We start from the raw sequence: 12,462 nt of genomic DNA, 5'->3' as shown, positions 1-12,462 counted from the left end.
TTACATGTGGATGAGGTTCAAAATGTATTTTAAGGGGGAAGGACATGAGTCTAAAACATGTCTGATTCCAACCAAAACAAAGACAAAGTCTTAACCAGGCTAAGATGCTGTGCAACAAAGGCAGCAAATTAAGAAAGGAAGGCTAAACCCACCTTAACCCAGTTCTTCCACAGTAGCGCCGACACAGACGTTGATGATATGGAACATGCAGTCGACCATAACATGCTCAAACGGATGTTGAATATACCAGCAGAAGGAACGAAAGCGTCGTTCATTGATTTGTTTAAAATGGGGGCTGTTTGTGGTTGTTGACCTTATTCTGTGCACTGAATGCAGATGTTTATCTTTTCGCACCACTGGTGTTGATGAGTATCTCAGGCACTTTTGAAAATGATTCAGCTATACTGACTAACAGGAACTGCATGCAGACTCACATCGCTCTGCTTCAGATGTGGTGTTTGATGAAACCAAATCTATCATTGACGAGCAAAGCTGCAAGCATTTGCAAGTAGGGCATCATCTTTCACAGTATCACAGTAGCATCACTGCATCATTACTTTTTGAATTGAACAAGAGGAGAAAAGAATATATAGAACTGGAATAAATTGACTTTTTCCAAAGCTGCAACGCCCAGAAGACAGGTTTCAGGACATTCACAAACTGGTTCTGCAGGATTAATGTCACCTCCCACCTGATTTACAATTGTGTCTGCATGCGGGTCTGATTAATGTAACAATGAAATATCATCTTCTTCCATCCCACCCTCTGTCGGCTTCGACATAATCTGATATTTGGGCAGTAAATGAATGAGCTACAGAGCGGTCGGAGAGGCGACTGCAGCCTAAGAAAGGACCGTTTGTCACCCTTAGATTAAATGCTCTGACAGATGACCTCGCAGTGGTGAATTATACGAAATTCTAAATGACATTCATGGAAATTAAGGAAGCTCTGCAGATAATGTTGCCTTCCAGTATGCACGGACACAAGTTGGGGATGGAAAAGAGCCAGACAAATAGGGGGCAGGTAGGTGGGGGCTGACAGTTTAATGAGTCTTGATGAAACAAGGTGGTACAGTTTTCATGTCAAACCTGTCATGTCTATGCCGGTGCTGCCAATCAGCAGAAGTTCATAAACTGTAGTGTTTGCTTATAGGCAGCTTATTAAAGCTTGGACTTCTTTATAACACATTGTTCAATTGTTCAAACTTCCAGTGAGTGAAAATAATAAAATGAGACACACATGTCTTAGTCTTTACAGCTTTCTGTTTTCAAACTTTCACTTGTTATTTGCTGGGCAGGTAACTATAGTGCATTCAGAGATTGCTACTGCTGAAAACAGTGGGATCAGTGAGCCTGTACCACACAGTACGCTAAAGTGCAGGCTGTCATGCAAAAATAAAGTGTTACGTAAACTTAAAGGATAAATGAGCGTAAGAAGCTCAGTTGATCATTTTGGGTAACAATTCTCCGTGGGGTTTTATTTCATTTTATTACACGTAACCAAAGTTGGTGACAGAATAAATTCTTCCTTTGTGCTTTAAAATCAAAACTGTTTATCTGCCCTGCTTAAAGCAAGCTGAACTTTGTCAAAGTGGTGTCTAGAAGAAGTAGAAGAAGTTTTAGGGCTTTCTGTAAGAAATCTCCGAAGGTCCAGGCAACAAACTAATTCGTTAGGTTTGGGAAACGATAATGTTTGGGGTTAAAATAAAAATAATTCTGGCAGAGACTTCTGTGTTAGTATGCACTATGATCTCGATAAGTATCAGTGGAAAAATAATTGTTTGTTCATTTTTGGCCAGCACCTGATGGCTTTATCAAACTTTTTTCATGTTTCTAAATCCCCTTTTCTCTGTCCCAAAGGTAATGTGTAATCGTTTACAAAAAAGTAAAAAATAAACCTTTTGAGAAACTTTTCTCAGAATTAGAAGATGAAGGTACTTTTACCTTGTACTTCATCATAATACGATATAGTCTAATCTACAATATACTGATGAGTCATTTTTAAAACAAACTTTCCTTGTAAATGCAATGCGCCTGTGCAAGAAATGCAGCTTAACCCTTTCAATGTACATGACATAAGATACGACTAACTGCCTGTCTACAGTCTGTGGCCCAATTACGTCTCCCCTAAAGCCATAAACCCTGAAACCTCAGGGATTTACTGGTGTCACCTGGTAAACGGTTGAGTGTGAGAGACTGAAAGGGCTTGAAGTTGAAATGGTGTAAATACAAATGCTGCAACATATCACGTACCGTGACAACGTCAAAATATGTGTACAATTGTGGGTATTTATTTTATACTTTGTACTCCCTGATTCTTCCAGGCTCTTTCCTCGCAAAATGAGAGGTCATTTGAAATAGCCTTCAATGACGAAATTAAATGTTTGATTAATAAATATGTCATGTATAGTCTCTGCTTCCGTTCCTCTGATTTCAAGATGTTATGTTCCATCTTTAATCCTCAAGGTTTCTGAGTAAATGTAACACCCATGTGCCGTCCTCTTTGTTTACGTCTCCATGCTTCCACTGGATACCCGTGTTTAACGTCACAATGCAACGAATTGTGGGTAATTCCCCTGGACAAAGTCTGCAGAAATGTGTTCTTACGGAGAGGGTTCATGAAGGACTCACAGTGTCTGCGAGAGAACCGTCAAACACTCGATGACTTGACTGCGGGACAATCCTAAAACTCTCACGGATTTTACGGGAGCGCGCTTCAAACTCCGTAAATGTGGAGATTGTACCGATGGTTTGAACGTGTCGGCAGGCACGCGCCCACCCAAAACAGCTGACTGTTGGTGCTACAAGCTACACGGCTAACATCCACGTGACATTCCTGCCGGATCATGTGATCGATCTACATCCTGTGCACACTCCCGTCGACAACTTTTTTCCCCCAGCGAATCCCAAACAAACGATCATGGCGGATTATGAAGAGCGGCAGAGAGATGGCGACGAGGGGTCGTCCGCGGACGGACGTACAGTCGGAGGACCCGGCAGACCGATGCCGGCCATCTGCGACCCCAGCCACCTACTGCACCGAGTGGTTGTCCTGATCTTCATGTGCCTCCTGGGATTCGGTGAGCAGTAATGAGCCCTTAACTCCCCCCCCCCCCCCCCCCCCCAAGCTGACTAGTTATTGTGGAGATGTGTGACTAAGTTCTGTAAAGTACATTCAGTTCAAAGAAAACGTTCAGTGTCGTTGCTCAGCATGTGAAGTTATGTAAATGCAGAAGCATTGTTTATGTCGTCTGTTTTTAATCGTAGTTCATTTGTTCCAGGAAGCTACTTCTGTTATGACAACCCAGCTGCTCTTCAAACTGAAGTCACCCAGGTAGTTCATCCTCTGTCGACGCAAAGTTTATGTTTCATCATAAATTCAGCATAACTATGCACAACTGTGCGAAGAGTGAAATCTGCATAATAATCCCACCAGGACAGTCGAATGAACCTGCTGCCATTAGAGGGTTTTATTTGTCCACACACACACGCACACACACACACACGTGTTTCAGAACTATATTTTAACGGTTGAAATGACAAGAATCTGACGAGCTTCCCTCCCTGGATTTACTAGGACCTGCACCTGAACACTGCAAAGTTCATGCAGCTGTACGCCTGGTACTCGTGGCCCAATGTGGTGCTCTGCTTCTTTGGGGGATTCCTGCTCGACAGAGTTTTTGGCATCCGGTACGAAGAACAAAAAGTCACGTTTATTTTGACTTCAGTATCTTCATTCATCATAAGTGAAAGTGAAAGAGTTGTGTAGCTTTTGTGCTCGTCATCTTTAATTGTTTTTTTTTTTATAGGCTGGGGACCATCATCTTTTCACTCTTCGTCTGTGTTGGACAGGTGGGTTCACTCTGAAATCTTGATTGTTATTCAATAAACATTATTATTTATTGTCTATCTAAAGAGAACTCGATCGGTACAGAAAAGGGATGACAACTGGCTCATTTTCTTTGTTGTATTTGAACTTTCCCTCTACTCTGCACAGGTAATATTTGCTACTGGAGCTTTACTGAATCGTTTCTGGCTGATGGAAGCTGGACGTTTCGTGTTTGGGTGAGCAAATCATTTTAACATTGTGTTAAAAGCTCTTCATTTCCCAACGTAATCGAACAACTTCACATACCAGGGGCTAGTTTTCTGCGCCCTCGCGTATGACACCATCCGGTATCTTTCACCAGAGCAGTCTCAGAAAATCCAAAAATGTCCAAAAGTCAGCCGAGCGTGTCCCTAAATGAGTCGAGGACCTTCTACAGAGAAAAGAAAATCTTAGCCTCAGGTTGGCCTCGTACTATCAAGCATCTTACGCTCCCGGTTTTCTTTTCCTGGGCAGTATTGGAGGAGAGTCCTTGGCCGTGGCCCAGAACACCTATGCAGTCAACTGGTTTAAAGGAAAAGAGCTCAATCTGGTGTTTGGCCTTCAGCTGAGCATGGCTCGCCTGGTAAGGACACTACCAATGCAGCATAACGTTAAACATGCATTCAAATAACATATTGATGCTTTTTTTCTTTTTTGTACTGTAGTGAAGGAGCCCTGCTTTACAAAATCCCATGTCATTAATGCGTCAAGTACATCCCCCCCCCCCCCCCCCCCCCCCTCCTCTCGTCTCAAGGGCAGCACAGTGAACATGAACATCATGGGCTGGGTGTACAGCAAAGTGGCAGACCTCGTCGGCTCTCCTGGATACACCACGCTCGGCATTTCGCTCATGATAGGTGAATATCGTACGCTTTTGCTTTTAGCCAGAGGTACGCGCATCACTCCAAGGGGAAGACTTTAAATTGGCAAGTGTTGAACATGAAGACTCGGGTTACGTGTGCTTCGTCTCTGTCTCCGCCGGACATACGAGATCCCGTCTCTGTAACTAATGATCTCTGGTAACACGGCCAGCAGAGACGAGGGAGAAGTGGTATGGAGAACTAAAAGTGCTGCTGCAGATGAGTCACATGAGTTAGAAGAAGTGTCACTTCGTGTCACTGTAGTTTTATCTGGAGGGACATCTTAGCTGTGCTAAAAGTGCTTCCGCTTTTTCACAGTATGCAGTTGTGCGCTTTCTTTTAAAGTGTCTCCACCGCAGCCGGCAACGTGACATTTGACATTCATATGAACAATAGAATCAATCGGCAGTCGTCAGGCATCCTAATTTGAACTCCTTAATAATCAAATCACCGAGTACAACTACATGTCCTTACTTTCTTTTTTGTCTCTTCAATATGTATTTCATTTCTTCTTTTTTTTCCTTAGCTGGTGTGACCTGCCTGTTTTCACTCATATGTGCCTTGGTGTTGGGATTCCTTGACAAAAGAGCAGAGAGAATCCTCCACAAAGAAAAAGGCGAAACAAGTAATGCATTCTGAGATTGTCTTTCTTATCTCTTGTTTTTCCTCTTTGGCCTCGTCTGTCAACAACTAAAGAATGCTTTAATCAGTGTGGACCATGACATACTCTACGGTGTATGTAACTCTTGTTTTTGTTTTTATGTACCGAAAACTGCCATGCTGGCAAGACGTTTCAACATCTTGTCGTCACAGACCACAAACAGTTTGTCCAATGCCAGGGAACATGAGTTTTAAAATTGGGTAATGTAAAAAGTTAGTTTTGAGTAATTATAGTAATTTAATTAATTTGCTAAAGAAATACTATGTGCCTGTTAATCCCAATTAAGACTATAAAAACCGTGGGGGGATCTTGCACCTCAGAGGTAGAGTGTGTCTGCCTCTAATGGGAAGATCTGCTGGGATGGTTAAGAATATTGGCTGCATCTTGAGTTGACTTCTCTTGTTTTCCCTTTACAGAAAATGTAAAGAAACTATAAGAGAGGGTTGTTGTATGAGGCCCAATGTTATGTATAATTTCCCCTTAGAACTAATTTAGTCAGAAAAGCCACTCTTCTTCTTCTTCTTCTTCTTCTTCTTCTTCTTTTAAAGTTGTTGAGAGCAAACGATGCTCACAAGCTGATCTGCGCATGTGTTCATCTTGTATATTAGGTGAGGTGATTAAGCTGACAGACGTGAAGGACTTCCCCTTCCACCTGTGGCTCATCTTCATCATTTGTGTGTGCTACTATGTTGCCATTTTCCCCTTTATCGGACTGGGACAGTGAGTATTTCATCAGGGCCACCACACAGACACACACACTCACACTTCCCTCTCGTGGTCCTCACACATCTTTACATCACTTTAGTAATACACCCAGAACATTGGAATTTCTTTAAATTTCTTTACATTTGGCAGAAACGCCCACCTGGAGTAAAGGACAACGTGATTAGAATGTGTTGGTCACTGTGAGCTCACATAACATGTTTTTGGCCATAACTTACTCAAATGTCTGATGGGATGAAGTGATGACATTTTGGGCAGACATGGATACAAACGTAAACATCAGTGTTTGGCGGAGGGATACGACCATGAGGCGGTAATCGTAGCTTCTCTACAAACCTTTACTCTGACAGAGAAAACTGAGATATGTTTGAATCATCACATACAAATTCTGAAACTAGGGGCTTTGTATTCTAAAACGATGGAACACTGTTTTTGGTTTCGTGCTGCTTGATGAAAATATCTTGACAATTACTTGTGATTGAGTCATGCTTAAATTGTGTGGTATGGATGAAATGGAGAACCTCCATTAAATCCGCACGATGCCTGTGTCTGAGGAAAGACTCACAATGCTGCGTTGTCATCGAACCACAAAGGGAGGGGGAGGGGGTCAGACATGGAAAGACGTCTGACAAATGGGTTTTTGCAGTGAAAGAAACCGATTGACGCTATCGCAACCTGCATTTCCTTCTCTGAAAGGCACTCTCAAATCACTGAGCAGCTGACATGGTTTTTCCACTGAGGGCTTACAGAGCAAACACTTGTTATGCAAATTGGGCAGAAAAAACAATGTATGGAAGACCGAGAGCGCCCTGCTCCAGGAGTCCACTCGATTCCTCCTGCTGTTGTGGTCACATCGGTATGACGCCTGAGCAGCCCTCTGTACAGTGACCTTGTCTTTTATTACAGGGTGTTCTTCATTGAAAAATTCAACTTCTCCCCAGCTGAAGCCAGAGCTGTTAACAGGTAACTCACAGTCCATTAAGACCAATCTACACCACTATAGTCTGCTGATGCATTTCCTTTGTGGGCTGCATTTTCTTATTCTCATAGGTGACTTGTCAGATTATTTTTCCAGTGTTTGAGCTGAGAAATACCTGATACTGGGAACATGTTAGAAGACTACTAAAATCCCACACGACGTGAACTAAATAACACACAAAGACTGACTTTTTTTCAGATACATTTTCTTAAGTCTGATTTCGGTCGTTAAGCAGCTAATTTTACAGTATGCCGTTTAGATTTCTACATTCCAGTCCTTAAGAAATGACCGGCCCTTCTCCGTCTTTCCCAGCATTGTGTACATCATCTCAGCCCCTGCATCTCCACTGCTGGGCTTCATGGTTGATAAGACGGGGAAGAATGTGATTTGGGTCATGATTGCCGTGGTCGGCACACTCGCCGCTCACATGATGCTGGCCTTCACCTTCTGGAACCCATGGATCGCCATGGTAATGCCCCCCGGCAACCCTCTTAGGATACTCTAACAAAATCTGTACATTTAGGAACAGCTGTGGGATGAGGGAATTGTAATGTTGATAAATGTCAGGACGTTCACTGGGGCTGTTAGGTTACTGGTGGCTGTGGAATCTGTGGATACAAGTTCCTTGAAAAAAAACAGGTGAATTTAAAGTTGTGAATTTCTGTCCTCCGCTGTACACCTAACTTGTTTTAGTATAGTGTACTTACAGCCTTCCTTGGTAGATATAATAGTTTGCATATAAATAAATGAAAACACAGATTTTATTTCTATTTAATGAAAAAGTACGAGTATGTTAAAATCTGTCTGGATAGCAGTGGGAGTTAGAGCTGTAATTGAACACATGGTTTTGCTTTGAGAATGGAATGAATGTATTTTTCTATCGTACCCAGGAGTTCCGGGACACCCTTGAGTTGTTTAAAGCAATGTCCGCCTGTGTGTTTTCTCTTGTTTTCCAGTCCCTGCTGGGTGTCTCCTACTCCCTTCTGGCCTGTGCCCTTTGGCCCATGGTGGCCTTTGTGGTACCCGAGCATCAGCTGGGGACAGCCTATGGCTTGTATGTACCTCTACAGGCAATGTTGTGACTGATCTCCTACACAGTCCCGCTTAAAACAAACACGGTTATGACTGATTATTGTTGTGTTGTTGAACGCTCTGGTTGATCGTCTGCCTTCGTCCACCAGCATGCAGTCCATCCAGAACCTGGGCCTGGCGCTCATTGCCATGGGAGCAGGAGCCATCCTAGACACAAGAGGATACCTGGTTTTGGAAGTCTTTTTCTGCATCTGCATCTGCTGTCAGTATTTTCTGTGTGTGTGTGTGTGTGTTTGGGATAGCAGCCTTTCCAGCTCCAGTTAGGCACCTTTGTGTGGCAATGTCAGTGCTTTTCCTCATTGTCTCCCCCCCCCCCCCCCTTTATTTCTTGCAGTTGCACTGATGGCAGTGGTGATGCTGTACTTTGTGGATTACCTCAGAGGTAAGAGAAGACTGAAACCTTGAACTCTTCGTCCCTTCTGTCACTCCTCTCTGCTTCCTGTCCCCGTACTGTCTTACGTTTTTTTCCCCCCCAATATACATACCGCTCTTATTCCTTTTCTCCCGTGGCGTCTCTTCACTTTACTTTGTCACTCTTCAGCCAACTCCTGTACCGTACCACCCGTCTCACTCGCTTCTTAATCTCTCCGTCTCCCTCTCTTGCTCCAGGAGGAGATTTGAACCGGTCGGCCGCAGCCAGAGCCAAGCTCCAGAAAGAAGCCACTTCAGACTCCGAGTGAGTAGCACTGACCCTTCACCCTCCATCACTGCTTCTCCACCCACTTACTCAACACTAAGACCAGCATCTCAGAAAAGTAATGAACAACCCACTCATATAAGCAAGTGGTACAGGCATATTTTGGAACACTTGTGGGCGCTCCTGCACTAATTGGCTCGAGATGTGTCCTTAGCTGGACCTGCTGCAGTCTATTTACTGAAATTGGTAGATTTTCTATTTTGTTCTAATCTGTAGCTCCGGCTAAGTCAAGATAAATGATTTAAAGCATTGAACGAAGTTCAACTAGTTACAGTCAAGTGATTTGTTACAAATTTCCTTTTACTGTATTAAAACTCCGAGGTTTAGGGTTCAGGAGTGTAAAGAATTGATGAGTTACATTTTCGTGGATATGTTGCCTGATTGGGCGTTGATTTATTCTTGAGTGGTTGTAACAGCAAAACTGCTCATGGCCCTTCTTTTAATAAGTTACAGTGTGTTTATCATCATCAGTCAATGTTGATCTATTTCCAAGTAAACGATTTATTGTTATGGCTCATCTGGTCGATTTATGGTTCTACCTAACGTAATGTGAACTAAAAGGGAGCTCATTCTCAGGGCTGCTTTGAAACCAGACTTGTTCTGCAACATGATGGAGGAAAAGCGTGCTATATCAGCAGACTGAGTGGGTGCATTTATTTAGGCCGCATGTCCATAACACACCACCTGTGGTTGGTTTATTTTGTGTTTGACAGATAAAACCAAACCACATATTCTCTCTGTGGCCGTGAATACTTTCTGTTCTCATTATTGGCATGAGAGTAGACACAGTGAGCAGGAATTGATGCTGCCGCTGTTTCTGTCTCTATCTCTGTCCCTCTATTCGTTTATGTGTAATCCTATGTTGTATATGGCTTATGCTGTGTGGAAATACAGACGTAATATTTTCTGCTCCGTTCTGTGACTGATATTTTCCAGATGAGGATTATGAGGGAACACACGAAGGCCACCCCAAGAGCTGTCAATCAACTGCCACTGGGCGGGACTGCACTACTGACTCCGCCCAGTGCTGTCACCTGAGGCTCTTCCCATCAGATCTGACCGCCTGGTCCCGGTTATTACATAACCAACCTTGTACTAATAGCTTATTATGTCCTTATCAGGACACTGACAAATGACACATCTCAGTTTGGACTCCACCGTTTCTCATATTGACTTCATCTCCTCCAATATTCACTCTCCACTGTGTTTTTATTCCCCTCCTCCTGTGCGTGTCAAAGTCTCGTCAGTTACTGAAGCAAGTTAAGATGTTTCCAAAGTGTTTTAAACTAAAAGATGAGACTCGTATCCTGTAGAAAGGTGCCTATTTATGATAAATAGCACTTGATTTTATGACACGCTAATTCAACTCACTATATAAGATTCATCTGTTAATTTAATTGTTCTAAATGTAAATAGGGTAATTTTGTGGATGTTTTTATGCGTTTGTTTTCACAAATTGTTTCCAGAAGTGCTCCGTTGCCGTATTGCAGAGAACTCAGCAGTTGATGTACATATCAGTTGTCAGCATTCGTAATAATTGCCAACCAAAATCCTCCTTACTGGGCTTTCCTCAGTGAGTTCTTATTAAATTTTAATCATATGCGTCATTGACCTATGGTGCAAAATCTCAAATAAAGAGCATAGCTCTTTATTTTTTAAGTCTTTATTGCTTAATTCTTTTATTTCTTAATTCCTTTATCTGCTCTTTGCTGGTTTCGGGGGTGCATGGAAATGTATTTTATGTTGCATCATGAAATGGTACATTACTGTAATGATAAAAAAGATAAGAAATATAGAAAGGCTTTAGAATGCAGTTCCCTGTGAAAAGATATTGGCAGTTTCAACTTTTTACAAACTGTTTTATAAAATGTGACGTTTTTTAAAGAATCAGTTCCACTGATGAATTATGTTTTATAGACTTTTACTCGTTTATCAAGCTCAGGTAATTAACTTGTTGTAAGCACTGCCCCCAAGTTGTCGCTTGCTTCATGTGAACGGTGAGAGGGAAAATGAATGCACTGTGTTCAACCCTCACCATTCCAGTAATGTCGAAAAACATTTGTCTCCCTGTGTTCTTATCAGGATATCTGTGGCTCATACTCACTACCTCAGTTGGGAAAATGTCATCAAAATGTTAAGAGTAACTTAACACCCCCTGAAAATCAACTTCCCACTTTGTTGCGGTGATGTAGAAGTGTACTCTCGGATGTGTCCGTACACTGTGACATCACTGTTTGCTGGTTACAGGTGCAAAAGAGCACACTTTCTGAGAATACCTATAAGTGATGTGGGCCATTGGCTAAATTGAGTTGAACCACAGAGAGTAGAACTCTGCTTTCCATTGTGGTGTAAAGTTGCTCTTTAAAGGCCATCACGTGTAAGAAGACCATTGTGTGTGATTGCACATTAAAATGATCACACTGTCATACAGCCAGAATCCTGCTGCGCTCCTCACCGGTCGCTCATCTGCACTATGGCGGTCTTTGCTTAACTGACGATGCTTGTGTTAAATTACCAAGTGTTAACTGTTATTGAGCTGTCTACAAGAAATTACACGACTGAGAAATTACAGAAGATCTATTGTACAATCAAAGAGAGAACGGTTCAAAAAATGTCTTTTTGTAGAACCTAATCACATTTGATACAAGATTATTAATGGAACAATGACTTAATTAAACACACATTTTTAAAGCCCATAAAATCTCTTTTACTAACTTTTTTTCTGGATTGTTCAGGGGGGGTGAACACTGGTATTTACTCAAGGCTGGATGCACAGGTATGCACACATGCAAATGCAAGCACTTTACAAAAGCTTTTGCATGTGGGCCTGCAGCATGTTTTACCAGTTTGGGGATATGAGCTGGTAGACGCCCCCAACGCATATTCTGTGCTCTTTTAATGGTAACAAAGTTAAAACGCTGCACTCAGAGAATTTTGAAATATGATATTCATTCATCCATCTATCGCTCTCAATATAGTTCAGTTCAATGCAGTTTAATTCTATGTGACTTTATTGTTGGAATGCTGTGAAGCATTCCAACAAGCAGCTTAGAGTGTGTGATGTCACCGCTAGAGTGAAGAGCAGCTTGAGATTCTTGTGAAAAACAGATTTGTCTTTTGCCACTGAGTCCACAATCTTCACTCTTCATGCATAATTTCTGGATTTAAAAGTAGCTAATCTTGTCCTTGTCATATACAAATGACTGTGGAATCCCACAGATTTACACATTTGGCACAGAAGCCTTTAATTGAGAGGAAAACCAACTTTCTGCTCCATAGAGACCAATGTTAAATCTAGATCGCCAGTTAAGCCACATTTTTTAGACTACAGACACAATTTTTACAGGATCTGTTTCTCAAGTCATCCTTCCTCTCATTTATTAATACCGGCGTAATAGGCGCTACGGTTATGGGAGTTTTGATGATTTGTTTGAGAGGTGTTTCCCTGTTTTATCTCCATTAAAAGGCTGAAAGGACACATGTGTTTCTGATTAAGCTAATTAGTGAACACAGACTCACAGACACACACGCACTCCTCTCTCTCTCTCTCTCTCTGTGTCTCTCTCATACAGGTTCTGAGACA

General features: G+C 42.2%; 1 protein-coding gene across 1 annotated transcript; it reads left to right on the top strand.

Annotated features, from left to right (window-relative positions):
• The first annotated feature begins 2,600 nt into the window (after positions 1–2,600).
• Positions 2,601–11,584, top strand: mfsd1 (major facilitator superfamily domain containing 1). The gene is made up of 16 exons (XM_079271711.1): positions 2,601–3,079; positions 3,281–3,333; positions 3,577–3,689; positions 3,809–3,851; positions 3,997–4,064; positions 4,342–4,450; positions 4,622–4,724; positions 5,254–5,352; positions 5,997–6,108; positions 7,018–7,074; positions 7,403–7,559; positions 8,047–8,144; positions 8,272–8,384; positions 8,517–8,564; positions 8,792–8,858; positions 9,816–11,584. The coding sequence occupies exons 1-16, from the start codon at positions 2,920–2,922 to the stop codon at positions 9,817–9,819; spliced, it is 1,404 nt and encodes a 467-aa protein (XP_079127837.1). The 5' UTR covers positions 2,601–2,919; the 3' UTR covers positions 9,820–11,584.
• Positions 11,585–12,462: the final 878 nt, after the last annotated feature.

Source organism: Melanostigma gelatinosum (assembly GCF_949748355.1).
Source record: "Melanostigma gelatinosum genome assembly, chromosome: 7".
Lineage (NCBI taxonomy): Eukaryota > Metazoa > Chordata > Actinopteri > Perciformes > Zoarcidae > Melanostigma > Melanostigma gelatinosum.
Note: the sequence above shows the minus strand (reverse complement) of the source record. Positions and strands in the feature narration are given on the sequence as shown.